The sequence below is a fragment of the Tursiops truncatus genome, chromosome 8 (genome assembly GCF_011762595.2).
Source record: "Tursiops truncatus isolate mTurTru1 chromosome 8, mTurTru1.mat.Y, whole genome shotgun sequence".
NCBI classification, from domain to species: domain Eukaryota; kingdom Metazoa; phylum Chordata; class Mammalia; order Artiodactyla; family Delphinidae; genus Tursiops; species Tursiops truncatus.
The window spans coordinates 101,172,448-101,193,579 of NC_047041.1; the positions used below are offsets into that span (position 1 = coordinate 101,172,448).

Below are 21,132 nucleotides of genomic sequence, written 5' to 3' on the forward strand. Positions count from 1 at the left end.
TCTCGCCCCTGAGAGACGATTGGCTGACCTGCTGGGCCCAGGATGGGCCGGGGGCGGGTCCATTTAAAGACCTCGGGACAAAAGCGGTCGCTGTCTGTGCTCCGTGCAGAGACAGGTGCAAGCCCAGCTGGGCTGGGTCCTCCGTGTCACCGAGCCCATCTCCTGGGGGATGGGGTGGGCTGTGTTTTCTTGACGGATTTTTGAGAGCCCCCAACCCCCGGCGGAGCGGAGGATACCATGGTCCCTCAGGGCTCCCGGGCTGAGCTGGAATTCGGAGGACCCCTGGGTAATGGGGCAGAAAGAGGGGGTATTTGGGGCCAGAGCTATGTGAGGGAGAACTGGAGGGTTGAGCTATGAGCGGGGATGGGGGCAGGGTCTGAGGATGAAAGGCTTTGAGGGGTATCGGGAGTCAGGATCTAGGAGTGTGCGGGGAAGCGTCTGGAGAGGGGGCTGAGGAGGAGCCAGTTCTGGCGGCTGCAGAGTAGGGGATCTGTGGCATGGAGGACCGGGCGGACTAGGGGGAACGCGAGCAGGACCCTCGAGGGGACCAAGACAGTAGTCATAGAAGGGGGCCGAGCGCTGAGAACGGGGTGTGGAAGGCGGCGATGGGAATGCTGATGGGGCCCTGGCTATGACAGGGCGCCTGTGGGGGTCCGGGAGAGTTGGAGAGTGGACGCCCGACGCGGCTGCCCCCTTCCCCAGGCGCTGCGGCACTGCTGCTGCTGCTCCCCGCCACCATGTTCCACCTGCTACTGGTAGCCCGCTCGGGCCCGGCGCGCCTCCTGGGCCCACCCCCTTACCTGCCGGAACTCGAGGAGCTGTGGAGCCCTTGGGCGCTGTTGCTGTGTCTCACCTGGCTCGGCCTGCAGGCGACGCTCTACCTCTTGCCGGCGCGCAAGGTGCGGACTCGGCTCGCGGACGCGCGGGGGAGGCGGGCGGAGAGAGGGGGCTCGGCGAGAAGAAAGACGGTCTCAACCCTTAGCGCCCTTTTGTGCCCACAGGTGGCCGAGGGGCAGGAACTGAAGGACAAGAGTCGACTGAGCTACCCCATTAACGGTGCTTGGGGGCTGGGTCCTTGCGCGGAGTTGTGGGGATGGGGTTGGAGCCCCAGGCCCGGTGGGGAGGTCTGTGGAGATGAGCCCGCGACCCCAATTTCTATTTTGTGCCTCTTTTACGCCCAGGACGTAGGGGGTTCCACTGGCTCCCTCCACACCCCTCCTCCCTCCACTCCCAGCATTGCTGCCACTCTATGCACCAGAGAAGTGGCTGGGGTGACCCTCCGAAAGCTAAAGTGTCTGACTAATGGCTCGGGACAAGGTCTGCGACCTCCCTGGGCTTTAGGCTGTGTGTGTGTGTGTGTGTGTGTGTGTGTGTGTGTGTGTGTGTATTGGGGGGTGGGGTGGAGGGGGAGGGGTGCAATCCCCAGGTCTCACTGTGTGCTGTGGTTCAGGCTTCCAGGCCCTGGTGCTGACAGCCCTGTTGGTGGGCCTGGGAGTGTTAGCCGGGCTGCCCCTGAGCGCGCTCCCGGAAATGCTCCTGCCCTTGGCCTTTGCGGCCACCCTCATCGCCTTCATCTTCAGCCTCCTTCTCTATCTGAAGGCTCTGGTAGCCCCTGCCTCTGCCCTGGCACCCGGGGGGAACTCAGGTGAGAGGAGCCCCAGTAGGGTGTAGGTGGAGGCAGATGGGGGTGCTTGCGTGCACCTCACCCTCCATTATTCTCCAGGCAATCCCATTTACGACTTTTTCCTGGGACGGGAGCTCAACCCGCGCATCTGTTCCTTTGACTTCAAATATTTCTGCGAACTGCGGCCTGGCCTCATCGGCTGGGTATGCTGGGCATGGCTAAGTGGGCTTCCAGCCAGGAGGAGGGGTGGGATGGGTGAGCAGTGCCTGGGCAGGGCAGGGCCAATATTGTGCTGACATAAATCATTAATCATTCATTCCACAAATAATTTGTTGAGTCCACATGTGCCCAAGCACTGCTCTAGGTACTGGGAGACAAAAGCAAGAAAAGTTACAGGAAAGAAAGAAAAAAAATCTCTGTCTTCATGAAGCCTGCATTCTAGTGGGGAAAGACAGACAAAAAATAAGTAGAATACGTATCGCATGTCAGGGGATGCTAAGTGCTACGGAGAAAGAGCAGCGAGGGAGTTGGGGGAGCAGGTGCAATTTTAACTAAAGCCATCAAGCGCAAAATCTGTTTCGAGAAGAGAGTGATCCTGTGCTGCTTGCTGGCCAAAGCGGTGCAGAACTTCAAACTGGTCACTGGGTTTAGCAACCTGTCTGTCACTGGTAGCCTTGAAAACAGGCCAGCTGTGTTTTTTTGGTTATAATCACCCATACTGGACTGGTCAAGATTTCCTGGAGGGTTTCTTGGGCAAGGTCCCTGTCACCTTGGAAACTACCTCATCCAGAGACGGGAGGAGTGCTGGCGCCCGTCACAGATCTGGTCTTCAAGGCTGTTTCCTCATGTGTGAAATGGGATAAAGTAAGAGCTTCCTCCCAAGATTACTGTGAGGATTAGAGGTGGTAACCTGATTGGCAGCCTCAAGCCCAGTGCTACCAGAATGGGGGTGCTCAGTACAGGCTGGCTGCCAGCTGATCATTATCGAGCACTTACTAGGTGCTTAGTGCTTCACACACATTATGGTCCATGATTATCTGCCTTTTCTACATGGAGGTGGGGAAAATACGCTTTAGAGAGGGTAAGCAGCTTGCACAGGTGGCAAAGCTGAGATTCAAAACCGGGTCTGTTTTAACTCTCAAGCCTGAAGTATGCAGTCGCTCCCTACAACGCTCTCCCAAAGGGAACACTGCAGGACACGGCAAGAGAAAACAGGCCGGAGGTGGTCCAGTGCGGTTTCTCTGCCCCTGGGTACAGGGGCCGGAGCCACTCAGCAAAGGCCTGGAGAGTTAGTGACGGAAAGCTGAGAGAAGGGGACAGGCTGGCCACTGCCTTCCCAGGCGCTGCCACCTCTGTGGAGATGGACTGGGAACAGACTGCCCTGTCTCACCCTCTGTGTAACCCCCAGGTCCTCATCAACCTGGCCTTGCTGATGCAGGAAGCAGAACTTCGGGGGAGTCCCTCACTGGCCATGTGGCTGGTCAATGGCTTCCAGCTACTATATGTGGGTGATGCCCTTTGGCACGAGGTGAGGCAGGACTGGGCTAGGGAGGGAGAGGGTGCCTCCCACGAGAGGACCTCGTGGGGACTGAGCCAGTGTGTCTGGGTCCTGTCCCTGCAGGAGGCGGTCCTCACCACCATGGACATCATACATGACGGGTTTGGCTTCATGCTGGCCTTTGGGGACCTCGCCTGGGTACCCTTCACCTACAGCCTGCAGGCCCAGTTCCTGCTGTACCACCCAGAGCCCCTGGGGTTGCCCCTGGCCTCGGTCATCTGCCTCATCAATGGTCAGTCAGGAAGGGGCAGCGCTCTCCCTCCCCCTTTCATTCGTTCACTATTTATTCAGCACCCACTAGGTAGGTGCTAAGCCTCACACCCTTCTTTAAAGCCAAGGGCTGGGTCCTGGCTCTCCTGGCAGACTGAGTCCAGGCTGTGGGTAGTTGGTCAGGGTCAGAGAGAAGGCCCCTGACTGCCTGCTCACACTTTCTCCCAGCTGTTGGTTACTACATCTTCCGTGGAGCCAATTCTCAGAAAAACACCTTCCGGAAGAATCCTTCTGATCCCAGAGTGGCTGGTGAGCTGGGTTTCTGGGGTGCCATGAAGTGAGGTTGGGCAGCTGGACTTCCAGGGGGTCCCCCATCCCACTACGTCTTTCCCCAGACCTTGAGACCATCTCTACAGCCACAGGGCGACGGCTGCTGGTGTCTGGGTGGTGGGGTATGGTCCGCCATCCCAACTACCTTGGAGACCTCATCATGGCTCTGGCCTGGTCCTTGCCCTGCGGTGAGTGGTTTGGGTTGGCGCACGGCAGGGGCCGTTAAGTGTGTGAGGGGCAGAGGTGGAGTGGTGAGCACAGGATGCCCAGTCTGGGTGTGGAATGGAGAACAGGGCTGCACCCCAGTGGGGGGAGTAGTCAGGGAGCTGGGGATGGACTCAGGGTGTGGCTGGGCCAGACCTCTGTGACAGCCTAGCACGCCAGCACTCCCTGCAGACCATGGACCTTTCACCATGGAGCCCTGAGGGCCCCGTGAGCCATCAGCTGTGGAAACCTTTGTGAACCGGAGGGCTGGCTGAGTGGTCACAGAGACCCCTTTCCCCACAGGGGTGTCCCACCTGTTGCCCTACTTCTACCTCCTTTACTTCACTGCGCTGTTGGTACACCGTGAGGCCCGGGATGAGCAGCAGTGTCTGCGGAAGTATGGCCTGGCCTGGCACGCATACTGCCGGCGTGTGCCCTACCGAATCGTGCCCTACATCTACTGAAGCAGCTCCACGTGTCCCAGGTCGGGCCACGTGCCCACCCAGCTGCCAGCACACCCAGCACCAGGAGCCTGGACTCACCTGGCACTCAAGGGCCTGCACCCTACCCTGCTCTGAGCTCCGACAGGCAGGGGTGAACAGCCTGATAGGTGGTTGGAGCAAAAGGGGAAAACGAAGACAAAATGGAGTGGAGGGGCTGCTCTTCCTCCTTGGATAAACATCTGGAATGCCTGGTGCTGCTTCTCTCCCTTTCTGGGGCCAGGTTGCTTAAAAACGGGCTGGGTCAGCCCCGATCAGGGAGAAGCTGACAGGTGGCCTGTGGCCACAAGCGTCTGGGGGTGGGTGGCACAGCAGCTGGCACTCAGAAATGGGCACTGGCGACAGGGCAGACCAGTCACAGCTTTATTAATGACAGAGTGTCCAGTTCAGTCAAGGAGCTCCTCAATGAGAGTCCTCCGGGCAGGTGGCAGGGGGCCTCCCCAGAGCTGCTCCAGCTCCCCAGTGAGGGCTGCCACCTCCACGGCTGCCACAGTGTGGGCTCGGTGGGCCCTGGCGCAGTCTAGAGCCAGGGGTGTGAGGGCCTCCTCATTTTCGTTGGTCCAAGACAGCAGGAACTGGCACTTCTTTCGGGCCCGGTAGAGGCAATCTCGTTCCTCAGGGGCCACAGCTCGTTTCCGGGCTCGGCCCAGGGTCTGTGTCAGGTCCCCCAGTGCTGCCAACGTGTAGCCTTTCTGGTTGGCCGGGCCCTCACCCAGCAGGATGAGGGCGGCCTCGCGCATGGCACCCCGTGTGCCCAGGGGTCCGGGGGGATGCTCGCCTGCTTCCAGCACGTGGGCTGCGGCCTGCAGGGCCTCCTCGGTAGAGGTGAAGACTTGCTGGGCGCCCAGGACTCCAGAAACGCTGAGCAGCGTGGCACAGAACTCAGAGAGCAGAGCCTCGTCGCCGCCGTGATACAGGGCAAGAGTGTGTGCGTAGGCGAACAGCACGTTGGGCAGCTGGAAGCGCACGAGCGGCGACGCCCGGCCCCTGCTCAGGCTGGCCAGCGTGGGGATGAGGGTGGGCACGGCGGGAGGGCAGGCCCCGGGGACGTCTCCGAGAATTGGCTCGGCAGCCGCAGGCTCATCCTTCTCGGGTTCCGGTGGCGTCCTCGGAGGGGAGGGCTCCAGCTCCTCGGCGTCACAGCCCGGGGCATCACCCAGCTCCTCCAGAAGCCGCGGCCCGGCGCCGCGAACCCACCACCATGGCCGCCACGGGGGCAGCAGCCGCCCGGCCTCGCCTCGGCTCAGCAGCCGCTCGAAGGCCGCCTTCTCGGCCGGTGCCAGCCGCTCCCAGAGTCCTGAGAGGCCGCCGGGCGCCGGACCAGGCCTGAGGCCTGCGTCCTCGGGCTCGTCCTCGGTCTCACGTTGCTGACGCAGCCGCAGTAGGGCGCTGGCCAGGCGGCTGGGAGAGGCGCTGCGGCCGCGCAGCTCTCCCAGCACCTGGTCACGGTAGAAGTCTTCGGCGCAGGTGCCATGCGCCCGGTAGCAGCGCAGCGAGCAGTAGGGCACGTTACAGCGAGGGCAGGTGTAGCGCGCTGGCTGGGCCTCCCGGGTGGGGCAGAAACCACAAGGCCCGGCCGGCTCCATGGCAACTGGCGCCGCACACCACACGGGAACGCAAAAGGGCAGCAGATCACAATCTTCCGGCGCTTCTCGGTTACTTCCGCCTCTTTGCGGGGCCGACGGACTGCTTAGTCAAAGCTCTTCGAGGATTCTCGTCAGTTTCCGCCCACACTCGGAAGCCAAGCCCCACCCATCTCTTGAGCCGCGCTTGGGCTATGCGCCGGAACCGGTGGGGAGGTACGAGCTCAGCCCCGGCTGCGGCGGAGCTCGGCCCTGCGCGGTGGGAGCGTAGGGAAAGTGCTTCCGGCGGACGCTTCGCCGGTACCAGCTCGCCCCCTAGTGGTTACCTTTTGGGCACTATAAAGCGCTGCGGCAAAACCCAATCTTTGCTAACCTTAATCTACTCTGGGCCACTAATTGTGCTAAACCCATGGGAGATGAGGCGTCCCTGCGCTGAAGGGGCAGCCATTCTACTAGGGGACACAGACAAAGGGGAGGGTGGAAGAAGGCCAAGGCGGGGTGCCTAGACTGGGTGTGTTGGGGGCATTTCCCTCTTGAGAAGAAGCGTTAACAAATATTTGAGCTCTTGCTCGACTTCCTCATCCAACTTTAAAGCGCAAACTTCACACTAGGCAGCGAAAACACACTGAAGAGAAAAATGAGGTGAGGTTCCTGCCCTAATGGGCCTTACAGTTTGTGGTAGAGTGCAGGTGACGACTCACAAACTGTGCCAAGCGCTGTGAAGACTTGATCCATGGCACCCCTAAAAGTAAGCTGTGGTTCTTTGGTCCCTCACCTCACTCATACCCAGCCCCACCTCTAGTCAGCTCTGCCTTCGAAATACCTTGTCTCTATCTCAGTTTGGGTCATCTGTTTCCCTACCACGACCTGGATGGATTTGAAGAGTCTGCTCAGTTTTGCATCCCCTTCACCACTGGTGGTCTAAGCTACTTGCTCAACTGGATGACACCAGCTTAACTGGTTTCCTTTTTTCTTGCCAGCCCTCCAGAAAAGTCAGCCAGAGAAAATACTAGATCACCAGTCAGATCACATCAGGCCCTTGCTTAAAACCCTGACCTGCACTTGGACTCAAACCAAACTCCTCTCCACATCTGACAAGACCCTGCAGGATCTGCCACTCACCTTTGCACACAGGTCTCTTAGCTGGAACTCTCACCATCTCACCACTTGATCAGCTCCTGTTTCAGGTCTCACACACATCCCATCGTCAGAGACCTCCCCTAGGACAGTTATCTACCTGTCACACTCCCTTTTATCACAGCACCCTGCTTACTTTCTGAGATCATTAACACTTGTAACTAGTTTCCTTGCTTTCCACACAAGAATCTAAACTCCTAAAAGGGATGGGGGTCAATGTCTTTCTAGGAAGCTCACTGTAGAACTCAAAAATAGCCAATATATTTGTGCACTTTCTAGAGGGCAGGTGCTGATCTAAGCACTTCCCATAAAATCCTCAAAGCAACTCGCAAGAGATGATGGCAATGGACTTCCCTGGTGGTCCAGTGGTTAGGACTCGGCGCTTTCACTGCTGGGGCCCCGGGTCGATCCCTAGTGGGGGAACTAAGATTTCACATGCTGTATGGCACAGCCCAAAAAGAGTCAGCCAGCCAGTGAATAAATGGAACAGGGATCCAAACTCAAGGCAGACCAAGTCTAGAGCCCAAGGTCTTTACCCCGTAGTATGCTGTATTCCAAGAACCAGCAGGTTCAAAAAGCTTAGCAGAATGAATGAATGGGTATGCATGTGTTGCTAGGAGGAAACTTGAATCAGCCCCAGAGAACTCCAATTCTGGGAACACTGAAACAATCAACTGCGCCACCTCACCTGTGATTAGGTTAGCAAGGCCCATCAGGTAATCAGAACAAATAAGATCACTGCAGTACTAATGTAATCAGGCAATACTTTCTGAAGCTGGGGCAGACCAGATTCCTGGTCTGGATTCTACTAAAGCCACAGCTGGTTCCAAGTGCAGGGAAATGCCACACTGGTGTTCCCTGATACATCTTCTACTCGATCAATCTCCTCTCCATTGCTGCCCCTATAAAATCTCTCCCACAACGATGGTTCCTGCTATCTTCTGTTTAAAAGAAAAAGACCAAAAAAAGAAAGTATTTGGAAGTTAATTATCAAGTTATTTAGCATTGGGATTGGAATTTTCCTCAACTCTCCATCTGAAGGGCTGGCATTTATGGTTACCAATTTTCATAGGAAGCTTTTTTTGTTGTTGTAGTTTACCACTCATCCACCTCCACCCACACATCCCTGCCAAGCTGCTGACTCTTGACACCGCCAAGAAAACCAAAATGAGGCCTCACTGTTCTTCATACCACCAGCCTGAGAAGCCACATCTATCCCTGAGGCTCTGCACATGAAGATGAAACAATGAGATAATTGGGTAAGTGACTTTATTAGAGAAAGCCAAGATAACAACACACTTAAGAGTTGGCATTGGGGCCCTTCTTCTTGCCAAAGGTAGGCACAACGTTGACAAAGCGCCGGTTGTACTGCATACGCCTCTTGGCCCGGCCCGTCTTCTTCTTCTTTTTCTCTTGTTTGGCCACCTGGGAAAAGGGAGGGATGATCAAACCTGGGGGTGCCTCTTCCATGCCTTCCCTCAGGTTCATCGCCAGGAAGGGAGAAAGCAAACAGGGCAAGGGCCAAGGGTTTTGGCTTAGCTGTGCCACAAGACAACGAAGTCCAAACAACACCACTAATACTCTCACTTACCTTCGGTGTCTGACCTCTTACTTTCCCGGCTCGGGCCAGGGAACCATGGACTTTACCTGTGATAGGAAAGGAGGACAGCAAGCAGTTAGAACAAGAAGGCCCCACCCAGCAGAACCCTTTCTCCCTCAACTCAAGTTTAAAGGCAAGATGGGCCCAAACAGGGAATGAAAACAAAGTCACACTTGAAATCTAAGAATGTCTAGTCTGGTACATTCTGGGGTGTCACTTCAGAATTTTCCAACTACTGACCTTAAGGCCTAAAGAGCACTTTGGAGATCTGGTCCGACCTCCTGATTTTAGTGAGTAAATTAGGACACAGACAAGGGTTTTATCTAGTAAGTGACTGAAATAGAATGACACTCTGGCTCAGTCTCCCATGGACCTCTCAAAAAGTTCGTTCTGAGAGATGTAAACAGGAAGAACCACCCTGGACTGAGCACACACCCTACACCCATGAGCTTACAAAGCAGTTCAAAACACAGACCTCCCCAACTCACCTCCAAGCATGCGGCCGGCTACTTCCAGAGTGCTCAGAGCCTCCACCCCACACTGGCCCAGGGTAGCCTCATCCTCTAGGGGTGTGCCTGCCATAAGCAGGACTTGATCTTCTGGAGCGATGCCCTCCAACGAGGCTACATGAGCCTACAGGGAAAAACGAGACTCAGCGTTCCCGCGGCGGGCGAGGATGAAAAACACAGAAGACCCCAGGGAGCACCACGGAGCCTTACCTTGATCTGGGCGACCGTCTCCTGGACGGTCACCTCGAGAGTGTGTAGCTCCTGGGCGCGGACAAAGAGCTGCATGTTGGCGACTGAAAAAAAAAAGGGGGGGTGCTGTTAAGAGAAAAAATACTCTGGGCGAGAGGAGAGTCAGAAAATGGGTGGCAGGCCGGGGACGACGGCGCCGAAAAGTAGGTGGTCTCGGGGTCTCACGTGGGTAAGGCCGGGCCTGCCAGGGAGGTCGGACGGGGACTGGCCTGGCCCCCAGAGCAGCCCTTCTTCCCCCGTTTTTCCCGCGTCCTCTAACCTCGCGGCCAACCTGCGAGCCCTTCGGATCCATCCGTGGCACAAACCTTACCTGAAACGCGGATACCGCTGCCGCTACCGCGAAGATGGAGTCGAGAAAGAGGAAGGAGCTAGGGCGGGTGCGGCCTCGTCGCCTGCTGCGTGTCACGTCACTGCTGAGCGACCGACAAGGCCTCTGACTTTTGTACCGCCCTAGGCCGCCTGGCTCCGCCTCTTTGTGCTTTGCGCAGGCGTTCTCTCGGTCCCGGGGTGGGTGGGGGTGGGGTGGGGGTGGGCGCCGGGCGAGCCGGAAGGGGCGGGACCAGGTTGGTTGCGCGCGCAGAAAGCGAGTGTACGGGGGAGTTCAAGATGGCAGCCACCATGTTTCGGGCTGTGCAGCGAGGCTGGAGGACCGGTGTCCTGCCGGGCTGCGGGCTGCGGCTACTGGTGAGAGCGCTGACCCAGAAGCTGGGGGCAGAGGGCTGGGTGGAGGCTCACCGTATTTCTTGTAGTCTAAAAACCGCGTCCCTATCTAGGGGGCACTTTTCTGGAGCTCAGATAAAAGATTGACAGGGAAGGTGGCAGGGCTTGGAGCGCGTTTCGGAGTGTGGGGCTTGAAATATGATTGGAGGACAACTTGAGTTAGTTGGAACTGGGAGGTGCTGCACATAGACTCTCGCTGCCTATTTTTTTGAAGGGGAAACCGTACCAGAGTGTGGGAATTGGCCCCAGATCGTTGGCGACACTTCTGAGAACCTAGGACTCACGATATATAGGCCACTTCATCTTCTCATTCTCATTGTAACCCTGGGGCCTATCAGGAGTCCAGGGTATCTGTTGGGAGAAGTATAGGAGGACAGACTCCGGAATGTGACCTTAGGTAGATTGTTTGCTAATGTCTTAATCTTTCTTGGATGTACACCGGGGGGTAATAAAATACCTGACTTGTCGAATTAAGTTGTAAGCACTTAGTGCCTGGTGGTGTCCATATGAGGCCGAAATATTCCAGGTGAGGGAGGGTCACATCGGATGAGTGTGAGTGGGAAATTTTCACGATTGCTGAAAGAGCCTAACCCAGAACTAGAATATTTCAGTAGAATCTTCACAGGAAACTTTAAAATACTGAAGAATGCCGTATTGGTCACACTTACGGTTACCCAGCTTTTCAGATGTATACACACACTTCTCATTTGAGTCCCACAAAAATCCTGAGAGAGGCAAGCCCTTCCGAGTTCCTGAACTTCTTTTTCAGACCCACTTGTACCCTGCACTCTAGCAAACTGAAGTCTGGTGCTTTCCTACGTCCAGCCTTTTATATTTATACTATTCTCTCTGCTTGTCATGTTTCTTTTTTCTACTTAACTGAAGTTCTCTCTATTCTGGGGTGGTGGGTGGGGCGTGGGGGATGGGTAGGCTGATGGAGAGATTTTTTTTTCCCCCCCTCGGAGCCAGACCCAGGGGCCTCCTGATTACCCCAGCTTCGTGGAGTCTGTGGATGAATACCGTTTTGTGGAGCGCCTGTTACCCCCCACCAGCATCCCAAAGCCCCCAAAGCATGAACATTATCCCACTTCTAGTGGCTGGCAGCCCCCCAGAGGTGAGCTGGGTGATGGGGATGGCTTGAAGGCTGCAGGGAAACATCCCCCTACCTAGAGATCTATCTGCCCTGGCTGAGGCTCTGTACTCCCCAGAGGGTTCAGGACTTGTGTTGAGATCTCTCAGAGCTAGCATCTGTCTTACGTTCAACAAAGGGCCAGGGATCGGAGACCTGTTTGGCTAGTACCCATCCATCCACACTACTGGGGTGAGGGCTTCCCATGTGGGAAAAGTGAAGCATAGAGAGAAGACCCAAGAATTTGGACCCCCACCTCCACCCCCGGCCATAATTGAGAACACAGCTTGGGAGGTGGGCAGTTCTGGGTCCAAATTTGGCTTTGCTGTCTATTGCCAGTATGGTTGAGTTAGTCACTTAGCTTCTCCCAACCTCAGCTGCAGCAAAATAGAGATCATCTGCTCAACACATAAAGCATGTCATGCAGAGCCCAGCCTGTGGTAGGTGTTCAGTTCTTATAAACCCCCATCCCTTTGTGCCAGAGATTGATTTTAGCCTCCCCTACCCAGTGGAGAAGGGCAAGGATTGGCTCCAGAGGGGGACTCAAAGATCCCAGGAGGCATAGCCCTGACCTTGTTTCTTCTTGAGCACCTTCTGGTGCCAGGCCTGTGCTGGGCCTTGAGGTACCAGGGTGAACAAGCTGGTCCTGGCTCTAAACTTAGGGAAAGAGCAGGTCTCCTGATCTGAAGTCTGGAGGTGGCTTTGCTGTTAGGTTCACTGACCCCCTGCACACTCTGAGGAGAAAGGCTTTGGCTGAGGTGAGATGAAGTCTGGGAACATTTGACTTATCACTGTCCCTCTCTGTCATAGACCCCCCACCCAACCTGCCCTACTTTGTGCGACGCTCTCGTATGCACAACATCCCAGTCTACAAGGACATCACGCATGGAAACCGTCAGATGACTGTGATCCGGAAGGTGGAGGGGGACATTTGGGTAAGTGGGTGGGTGGGTCAGGGTCCGGTTCTGACCTTTCAGGGCTGAAGGGATGGGAACCCTCTAGAGGGAAAGGTCTTACCAGGCCTGATTCATCATCTTCCCCCAGGCCCTGCAGAAGGATGTGGAAGATTTTCTGAGCCTGCTGCTGGGGAAGACACCTATCACCCAGGTCAATGAGGTGACAGGTACCCTTCGGGTCAAGGGCTACTTTGATCAGCAGCTCAAAGCCTGGCTTCTGGAGAAGGGCTTCTGAAGCCCAGCTGAGCAGCCTGCACGACCAGCGTCCCCCTGCGGCTGGAGTGCCGGGGATCTCAGGACGAGGGGAGTGGCTGTTGAGGCAGCTAGGGGGAAGGGGCACAGAGACCAGGGCTGAGGGCCTTGGAGCAGGCCTTGTTTGCATAAAGGAGGAAATGGGACTGTATAGGTGCCAGCACGGGGGGAGGGCTGTCTAATATTGGAGACCCACCAGGAACGGCCAAGCTAGGGGGGAGCATTAATTCCTCCGCCCCCCCACTTTGGCGTGTTCCTGCTTTCCCTTCATTGGAGCTCCTTGGACTCAGCTATTCAAGCTGTAGAGGTGATTGACTGCCCCTCTGTTGGAAGCAGTAGCCCAGCCCAGTTTACGGGAGGGTAGCACAGGGCAGACCCATTGGGCACATTCCTTCCTTGGCCCGCAGACCCTCACTGCGGCAGAAAAATCCCTGAGCCCTTGCTCTAGGTCATACCTGACTTGGTAGAGGCTACAGAGAACACAACACGACTCAGACGTGGGTCCTGGAGGTCTTCAGTTCCAACTGTAGTGCACGTCAGCCCCTTGGCTCATTCCTTTTACCCATGGAGAGGCAAAAAGGCCAGTTACCTCTATTCCATTCCATATTAAGAGTTGGGTCTGACTGGGTTTCCAGCTCCAGCAAATTAAGTGATTAGCTTTAGCTGGTCTGCCCACAAGGGGCTCCTTGAGAGCTCCTAGCAGCCCAGCACAGGGCCATCCTTCCCAGGTTGCTGACCTAGTATCAAGGCTGGACAGGGGGTTTGCAGGCAGGAAGATGCTGACCTTTTGTCCCTGCCATCCCATCCCACCCCGGCCAAGGAACCTTCACACCTGCCCCATCCTTGGGAGTCACAAGGGCCAAAAGCCAGAGTTCCCACCCCATCTCAGCAGCAAGCTGGCTTAAGACAGGGTTCAGAGCCTGGCTCCCCTACTTGCTCTGACCTAAGGCAGGGTACCTAACCTTTCTGGGGTTCAGTTTCTTCATATGTAAAATGGGTATATCTTTCTAATACCTTAATATTCAACACTGTGCCCAATAACAGTGCTGGCTTGTGTAAGTAAACCCTCACTCCTTGAGATTCCAGGCCACTCTCGAGTCTACGGCCTGAGTTAAGAAAAAGGAGCATGGCACACTGCTCCTATCACACCAGTTCCACCAGTCATTAATGCAAGTTTTTATTTGGCTGTATATACAATTTAAGCTATTAAAATTTGTACAGTATTTACAAATTAAATAATCATCTGAAACTGTCTCCAGCAACTCCTGTAACACAACACTGAGGGGCAAAAGACAGGGGCAGGCAATGCCTTGGCTCCTGTCGTCCCCACCTGGCCCAGAGCCTTTTCTAAACTGGAAAGACAGGGAGCTTGGCACTCCTGCTCCCCTTTCCTGGGGTCAAGCATTCAAATTCAAAGACAAAATTTAAGCCAAAAGACAATAGCAAGGAAGTAATTCCAATTCTTCTAAACTCAAGCAAAATTCTGTAAGTTAAGAAGTTGCCTTCTGTAGGTTCTGGGGCTTGCAGTGGTTCAGAAGCAGACACAAGAGCCCTCAGCCTAGACTGAGGTTGCACAGTGGCTGCTGGGTGAGACCAGGGACAGTCTCACCTCAGACAAACTGCAGGGAGAAAAGGGCCTGGGGGGGAGGGGCAGAGCAGGGCCCTTCAGTGCTGCCGGCCTGCTTCTCCACCCCAGACACTCCTTTCCCTGAGCTGTGTGGTTGCCAGTAAGACATGGAAATGCCACAGGGCACAAGGGGCACAGCCACCACCACAAAGGGCTCCTGGGGAGTTCGGGTAAGAAAATGACATCAGTACCAGTCTTCGTGGGTGGGCCCGGGAGCAAGTTCCTGGCCTACCTCCAGCCCCTTGAGTCCACACTTGGAACAGGAGCTAATACTGTTCGGCACTGCAGCGTGACTCCACACACAAGGGGGGCTCGGAGGGGCTCCCCTTCTCCCAGAAAGGGACTGGGTGGGTCAGAGGGCTTCTCAGACACTGCACCTTTCTGTCTTCGTGGCCCCAGCAGAACACAGGGCTGAAGGGTTGGAGAGGAGGGCTGGAACTGACCCAAGATCCCCATGGCTGCCTGGGACTGTAAGGGCTGGAGTCAACTGGGGCCTCAGGCCTCTTTCCACTTGGTCAGATGCCACCTCCTCTGTGTCAGAGCTGGGGGTTACTACTCCCTGGTGCAGAGAGAGAGGGAGCTGCCACTTGGTGGCAGGACGTGTTCCAGCGCGGACTGCTCAAGAGTGGGGGCAGGGGCCAGGACTGGGGCAGTGTCAGTGGGCAACAGGGGACTCCAACTTCTGCAGGCGACGGCGGCGGAGCTCTGCTGCGTCAGGCTCCCCATCCTCAGGCAGCTCCTCGGTGCCCACTGACTCAGGAGCTGGGGACAGAGAGGTCCAGAAGCGGAACCCAGAGAAGTCCCCTGCCCCACCCCACTGTAGGCTGACCGCAACTACCTGAAGGCTTTTCAGGTTCAGGGGCTGGTGGGGAGGCTCCCAGGGATGGGGTGGTGGCCTCAGAGCTGGGGGTGCTGGTGGAGAAGGCAGCAGCGACAGCTGTAGGGGCAGTCTCCTCAGTGGGGTTGGCTGAGGTGGCAGGCCGGGGGGGCCTAGGAAGAGAAGGGACAAGAAGAGGGCCTTGGCATCCTGGCACGACTCGAGAGATTCTGCCCTCCGTGAGCCTTGCGGGGTGCACTCCAGCACCGATGTGCCTCGGAGCCCCAGTGACGCAGACACGACTGAACACATGTTGACTGATTCTTGGAATTCTATACCACAGATTGATTGTAAACCACTTGCGGGCAGGGACCGTTGGCCTTGTTCACTGTTACACTGCAGGGTTGCCACTCTGAGATGCCAGGCACCTTCTAGAGTACCAGCTAAGACAGTGCACTGAATAACACAAAGCACGCAAGTCTCAGACTCAAGCTCCCCTCCAAGTCTGTACCGACATTGCTGGGTGCCAGCACTTTGTCTATATCCCCTGCGAATAGGAATTAGAACTCTATTCAAATAAGGTAATGGAGGTCACAGAGCAAGTGAGTAATAAGATCAGGACTTGAATTCGGGCCAAGCTGGCTCCAAGCGACTTTGTATTTGCTGTCTCAGATCAGGGGCAGTGATTCCCAGTCAAAGTGTCGCCCTGTGTCAAGAGAGTATACGTGATTAAAGTACTGGGAATTATATACGAGGACAAGATTCAAGGATAGCTCTCTGATAAACACCACTCCTCCTCAGATCCAGACAGGCCTTCTGCAGTGGGAAGATAAAAAGGAACCAAGAACCCCGACACCTTGGGTGTGCCTACAGATAGAATGCCCGAATCGACACGTATCACAGGGTGGCAGGGGAGAAAAAGGCCCAGAACCACTGCTGGGGGCCTTCTCTCGGCAGCCCCACACCCCTGCTGCCCACCCTGGCCCCCGTGTAGGCATACCCGAGGGAGGCGAGCACGGTGAGGTACTGGTTGATCTGCAGCATGGCGGCATCCAGCAGCGTGTGGATGTTGCGCAGGCTCTGTAGCCGGGCCTCCAGGTGCTGCCGCTCGTGGCCTTCCAGAGCCCGCAGCTCCTCTGGGGTCAGCCCAGCAAAGCCGGCAGGAGGCACAGGCATCGGGGGGAAGGCTGGAGAGAGAGAGAGGCTCAGCCTGGGCTGCCTGGGCCTGACACCCCCACACCTCCCAAAACAACCCCACGAGCGGCCCAGCTTACCAAAAGGTGGAGGCAGCGGCATGCCCATCCACGGGGGAGGGAAGGGGAAGCCTGGGGCAGGGCCAGCGTCAGGGGTGGAGGCCGAGCCAGGTGCTGGGGCAGAGGCAGCAGAACCAGCTGTGGTTGTGGCTGCTCCACTGGGCCGAGAAAGGGCTGCGAAAGAGCAAGAACAGGAAGTTAGTCCGTGCTGAGGGGCCTCTGCTTCCCTTCCTTCCACCGTCCTGGCTGGCGTGCTACCCAAAAGACTCACCTGCACTGGTGGACGGAGGGGCCACAGCGTCTCCAGAGCTGGGGGGAGGTGGGACAGGAGGAAAGGGGCCCATGGGGGGCCACAGCGGGAACATGCCTGGAGGGAAGGGAGGCAGGAGGCCCTGGGCAACTGCAGAGAGAGGACGGGGTGGTGAGAAAAGGTCCAAACTGAGATAGAGCCAAATCGCAGGCAAGGGACCAGGTATTGGGGCTCTGTCCTCTGCTCCCACAGGCCCTCTCTGAGCCCAGCACGGATCAGACGTGACGGCAATCATCTGCGTCTCTTCCCGTGACCAGCCCCCCGGCCCCAGACTGAGCTTCGAGGGCAGGGACTCTGATTCACCTCCGCATTTCCCACTCCCAGTCTGGGGCGAGAACCCAGCAGTGTGCTGGATGGCCAGATGAGTGCCACTCACAGTTGGGGGGCTGGGGCAGGAGTGGTGGGGGGTGGGGGGCAGGTGGTGGCCCCTGATCCGCAGGCTCAGGGGGCGGTGGTGACTGGGTCGGCAGCGACGCCCGAAGGACATCCATACGGCAGGTGGGGCAGGTCTGCTGCCGCTGGAACCAGGAGCGCAAGCAGCTGGGGGTCAAGACCAGGCAACAGTTAGCAGGTGCCTCGGGGTCTGCCTTCCAAAGCCGCTCCCTCATGTGCAGGCTGCTCAGGGCATCTCCACCTGGTGTGGAAAATGTGGTTGCAGGGCAGTCTCTTGGCACCAGTCACCATCTCTTCTCGGCAGATGATGCAGACGTTGTCCATCGCCTGGAGTTCCTCTGGGGTGGCGTCTGGATACCTGGTTAGGACAGACCAAGGACACGTCAAGACCAGAGCTGGAGGCAGGGGCACCTGGGGCACAGCCTGGGCGAGCAGCTAGGACACGCCCACTTACAGTGTGTTCATGTTGCGGATAGCTCGGCGAGACATGATGGCATCTGTCACAGCTTTCTTGAACTGCCTGAAAAGACAGTTTCAGTAGAAGGAGGGAGACGGAGGGGAGGGGTCAGAGCTGTGGCAGGGCAGGGCTAGGCTCACCTCATGGCCAGGTACATAGGCCGGATGGCAAAGAGAGGGAAAGTGTGCACCTTGATCATGATGGTCATGAAAGCCATGTACAGCAGAACCTTGATAAAGCCTGGGGGCAAGGGGTGCAGAGAGTGGCAGGTCACAGGGCCTGGTAGGCAGGGCTGGGGACACTGGTGCAGGTCAGGAGAGGTCCAGGCCTGTCTCACCTGTAAACAGCTCCGTGTAGAGCATGTACACGGCCTTATTGTCCCAGGGATTCTCGCTCTGGAGGTCCACAGAGTGCAGCACGTACTTGATGAAGATGGTGAGCACCATAGTCATCAGGATGGCATACTGGGGGTGGGGGGGTGGACATATGAACACAGGCCCCGGGCCCCAGCCAAACCGCTGTCCCCAGGCCTGTGCACAGCGGAGGGCCACGGTACAAGCACAGGCTTGGACACAGCCGGGGTCCTCCTAGCTTCTCCACTCACTAGCTAGTGTGACTTTCAGCAACTCGTAGACCTCTCTGAACCTCAGTTTGCTTGTCTGTAAATGACAGAATTAACTGTTCCTTTATAACAACGTTGTTTTGCTGATTGAAAGAGATGCAGGTCAAGTGCTCAGCACAGGGCCCGGCATACAGTAAGCGCTCAACAGACGTGAACTGTTGTCACTGGACACGTTCTTCCTCTGCTGGGGACACACCTCCCCAGCTGTCCATCAAGCTAATTCCTTCTGTCCATCGACAGCCAGCTCCTCTGGCATCAACTTCCAGGAAGCCTTCCCTGAGCGCCAGGTCAGGGCTCCTCCTCCACACGCGCCTTTCTGCGCCGTCCCCGCTCTCCTAGGAGTGCGTAGAGGGCAGGGGCTGGGACTGACTGATGGCTGCTCCTTGGTGGCCCACACGGGCTGGCCACAGAGCAGGTGCTCGATAAAGGTTTGTCAGGGCACAACAGTGCCACCTTGGGCTTGTCCTCCCAACCTCCCAAGCCAGTTTTACCTCAAAGCCAAACACCAGCTGCACAGAGGCCCCACGGGTCAGGATGCTGTGATAGGCATGGCTGACGAAGAGGAAGTCCAGGATACCCAGGAGGAACATAAGGGCTGTGGGGACCCCCCAAATGGGAGGTTGGTGGGGTCAGCCCAGGGCCTGACAGCCACTTCCTGCTCTAAGACAGCTCCCACCCTCAAGCCCACCACGGCCCTAGCCATCTAGTCAGGTGGGTACACTCCACTGAACCCGGCCCCCTGGGAACTCCAGTTCTGCCTAGGGGTGGCCCAAGCTCCAGGTGAGGAGGCAAAGAGCTAAGGGGCTAGGCAGTTGAGAAGCCCTGGAGTGGAACAGGCAGAGATGATGCAAATTAACTTCCTAAATTATCTTTCCTGTACAGCTGAGGGCCGAGGGCAGCCTGTGCTCTACGGTACAGGTCCATGGTTAGTGACTTTTCATGTTCCAGTCCTTCATGGTGCCTCTTCTCCCTCCAGCTCCCTCCTCTCCGCTCCCATGGGTCTCACTCACACACAATGCGGCAGTGAAAGAGCCAGGAGATATTGGGGCTGCGTTCCATCTGAGGCAGAGGAGAGAGGGGGCCCGTCAGGAAGGCTGGGGCTCACTCCATGTCCCCAACCCAGCCATCACTCCACAAGCCAGCCCTCTGTCTGCTCCAGAGAACCCCCCGACCCAACTCACAAAGTCCACACGGTCCTCAGCCAGCCAGTGAAAACACTTGAGGAAGAGAAGGAGAGTGAAGAGTGCCACAAAGCGGGGGCTAAAGTCATCCCGAAAAACAGTGAAGGCCAGACAAGTCTCAGTGACAGCATACCAGGAACGTTCCAGGAGATGCTACAGGTTGGGCAAGGAATGATGTGGAACTCAGACATTCTGCTTGCCCAGCTCCCTGCCCCTTACCTTTGGAGCCATGAACATCTCACCTCCATCTCTGCTGCCCTCAGCTGTCCAAAGAACACCTTGCCCATCACCTTGCCCAAGAGGAAGACAAGGACGAAGGCCTGGATGTACAGGACCTAGGAGTGAGGGGAGGCTATGGTTTGAGGTCACTTTCTGCTTTGCTCTGTCCGGGGCTCATCACTCAGGAGCCTCTCCACATACCCATCACAATTTGTTCAAAGTTAGGCCTGGCAGCTACTTCACTTGTCTCCCACTTACCTGACCTTTAGCCCCACCCCTGTCTCAAACAGACTCCTCCTTCCCTCCCAGGGAGTTCCTCCCTCCCTGAGCCCTGAACTCACTGCCATGCTGGGGCTAGACTTGGTCAAGTACACCACGGTGGGGTAGAACTGGTGCTTGAGGTAGTAGGCATGAGCCACCACGGCCCCGGTCAGCGCCAGGCTGGCCGCCATCATCACGGCGGTGCGGAACATTGCCCTGGCCTAGGGACCTGCGGGGGGAAAGAACGGTGTGATGCCCAATACTGTGCACGCCTAGCACAGTGCCTGAGACGCAGTGCCAGTAAACAGGAGAAAGAAAAGGAAACCTCACTTCGTCCTCACCATCATCGCATCAAGAATAGCATATACTCCCCCATTTTACAAATTAGAAGACTGAGACTCAAAGGGGTTAAGTGATCACACTGACGCAAGGCCAGCAGCCTGGGTTAGTCTGGTTTCAGATCTAGGGCTCTTTCCACGCCGCCTGCCAGACCGCCGCCTCCAGGGAAGAATGAGGAAAGGCAGCAAAGTCGGAGGAGGAGGGAACTGCTCCCAGTGTCCCTAAAGTGACGGTGATGGAGTGGGATGCAAAAGCAGAAATCTCCCGCAGCGGGAACGTGCGGCCTGGACCGGGAGAAGCCAAGGCGCTGGGGGGCGCAGCCGGGCAGGCGACAGCGCCGGTGACAGCTCCGCCAGGGTGGGCAGCTCCGACGCGCGCCCCGCGGGAGCGGGCGGGGTACGTCAGGTTGGAACCCTGGCGCTCCCCAACCCCCGGGGCAGTGTCAACTCGGGGCACCGGAGAAACGGCCGACCGTCAGGATGCAGGGGCGGGACGGAGAGGGACCCGGGTCGCCTCCACGGTCGCGCACCTGTAAACGCCAGGAGCTGCGAGCGTCGCAGACGGGGCCGAGACTCTGAGAGCGGCCGCGCGGGAGCCTGTCTACGGCCAGATGACAGGCCGAAAGCGGGCGACGGGGCTGAGGGGGCGCGCCGACCCCGGAGATCTGAAGGGGAAAGATCCAGGTCCCGACTCCAACCCCAACCCGGGACCGACCCCGGCCCCGGCCCACTCACCAGGTGCCCAGCACCGCGAGCCCGCTCAAACCCCGCGACTGCGGAGGCGACTCCGATTAACAACACTCCCCACCCACTGCGAGCCGGAACTTCAGGAGTGAGACACCTCACTTCCGGCGGGGCGGGGCGGGGAATGGATCGTACCAAGTGCCGCTTTCCCTTGCCCGCGCAGCGCGCTCCGCGCGGTGCCGGGAACAGTAGTCCCACCACCCAACTGGGGTTCGTGCTCACGGTTCTAGCGACAGATGGGAGAGGTGGTCTAAGCGGAATAGGCAATCCGGAGAGGATTACAGACTCCCTATTTATTAGTCACAGATGGTATCGTCTCCACCTCTGAGTGGACTCAACCTAGCGGAGG

General features: G+C 57.3%; 5 protein-coding genes across 9 annotated transcripts; 2 read left to right on the top strand and 3 right to left on the bottom strand.

Moving 5' to 3' along the window:
* The first annotated feature begins 30 nt into the window (after positions 1-30).
* TM7SF2 (transmembrane 7 superfamily member 2) lies at positions 31-4,622 on the top strand. 4 transcript variants are annotated; one of them, XM_033861018.1, is made up of 10 exons: positions 31-286; positions 639-899; positions 1,002-1,317; positions 1,451-1,645; positions 1,724-1,827; positions 3,033-3,152; positions 3,246-3,414; positions 3,621-3,701; positions 3,788-3,910; positions 4,230-4,622. In XM_033861018.1, exons 2-10 carry the CDS (start codon positions 738-740, stop codon positions 4,388-4,390), a joined length of 1,431 nt encoding a protein of 476 aa, XP_033716909.1. In that variant the 5' UTR covers positions 31-286; positions 639-737; the 3' UTR covers positions 4,391-4,622. The 4 variants fall into 4 exon arrangements, with proteins under 4 accessions (XP_033716909.1, XP_033716908.1, XP_033716910.1 ...); XM_033861017.1 differs by having other exon boundaries at positions 703-899; XM_033861019.1 differs by having other exon boundaries at positions 703-899; positions 1,002-1,056.
* A 144-nt stretch (positions 4,623-4,766) lies between these two features.
* Positions 4,767-6,012, bottom strand: ZNHIT2 (zinc finger HIT-type containing 2). Its single transcript, XM_033861020.2, has one exon. The coding sequence runs from the start codon at positions 6,010-6,012 to the stop codon at positions 4,813-4,815; it is 1,200 nt and encodes a 399-aa protein (XP_033716911.1). The 3' UTR covers positions 4,767-4,812.
* Positions 6,013-8,398: 2,386 nt separating this feature from the next.
* Positions 8,399-9,934, bottom strand: FAU (FAU ubiquitin like and ribosomal protein S30 fusion). The gene is made up of 5 exons (XM_004324481.4): positions 9,815-9,934; positions 9,466-9,548; positions 9,235-9,379; positions 8,738-8,793; positions 8,399-8,571 (listed from the first exon to the last, which is right to left on the bottom strand). Exons 2-5 carry the CDS (start codon positions 9,538-9,540, stop codon positions 8,446-8,448), a joined length of 402 nt encoding a protein of 133 aa, XP_004324529.1. The 5' UTR covers positions 9,541-9,548; positions 9,815-9,934; the 3' UTR covers positions 8,399-8,445.
* A 126-nt stretch (positions 9,935-10,060) lies between these two features.
* On the top strand, positions 10,061-13,815 carry MRPL49 (mitochondrial ribosomal protein L49). The gene is made up of 4 exons (XM_033861026.2): positions 10,061-10,188; positions 11,194-11,338; positions 12,164-12,288; positions 12,398-13,815. Exons 1-4 carry the CDS (start codon positions 10,111-10,113, stop codon positions 12,542-12,544), a joined length of 495 nt encoding a protein of 164 aa, XP_033716917.1. The 5' UTR covers positions 10,061-10,110; the 3' UTR covers positions 12,545-13,815.
* SYVN1 (synoviolin 1) lies at positions 13,718-20,904 on the bottom strand. 2 transcript variants are annotated; one of them, XM_033861024.2, is made up of 16 exons: positions 20,775-20,904; positions 19,782-19,930; positions 19,464-19,556; positions 19,222-19,374; positions 19,051-19,099; positions 18,532-18,635; positions 17,756-17,882; positions 17,559-17,658; positions 17,416-17,481; positions 17,203-17,319; positions 16,945-17,108; positions 16,530-16,658; positions 16,280-16,432; positions 16,006-16,192; positions 15,027-15,178; positions 13,718-14,950 (listed from the first exon to the last, which is right to left on the bottom strand). In XM_033861024.2, the coding sequence occupies exons 2-16, from the start codon at positions 19,911-19,913 to the stop codon at positions 14,844-14,846; spliced, it is 1,833 nt and encodes a 610-aa protein (XP_033716915.1). In that variant the 5' UTR covers positions 19,914-19,930; positions 20,775-20,904; the 3' UTR covers positions 13,718-14,843. The 2 variants fall into 2 exon arrangements, with proteins under 2 accessions (XP_033716915.1, XP_033716916.1); XM_033861025.2 differs by lacking the exon at positions 20,775-20,904 and adding an exon at positions 20,570-20,766.
* Between the last annotated feature and the right edge of the window lie 228 nt (positions 20,905-21,132).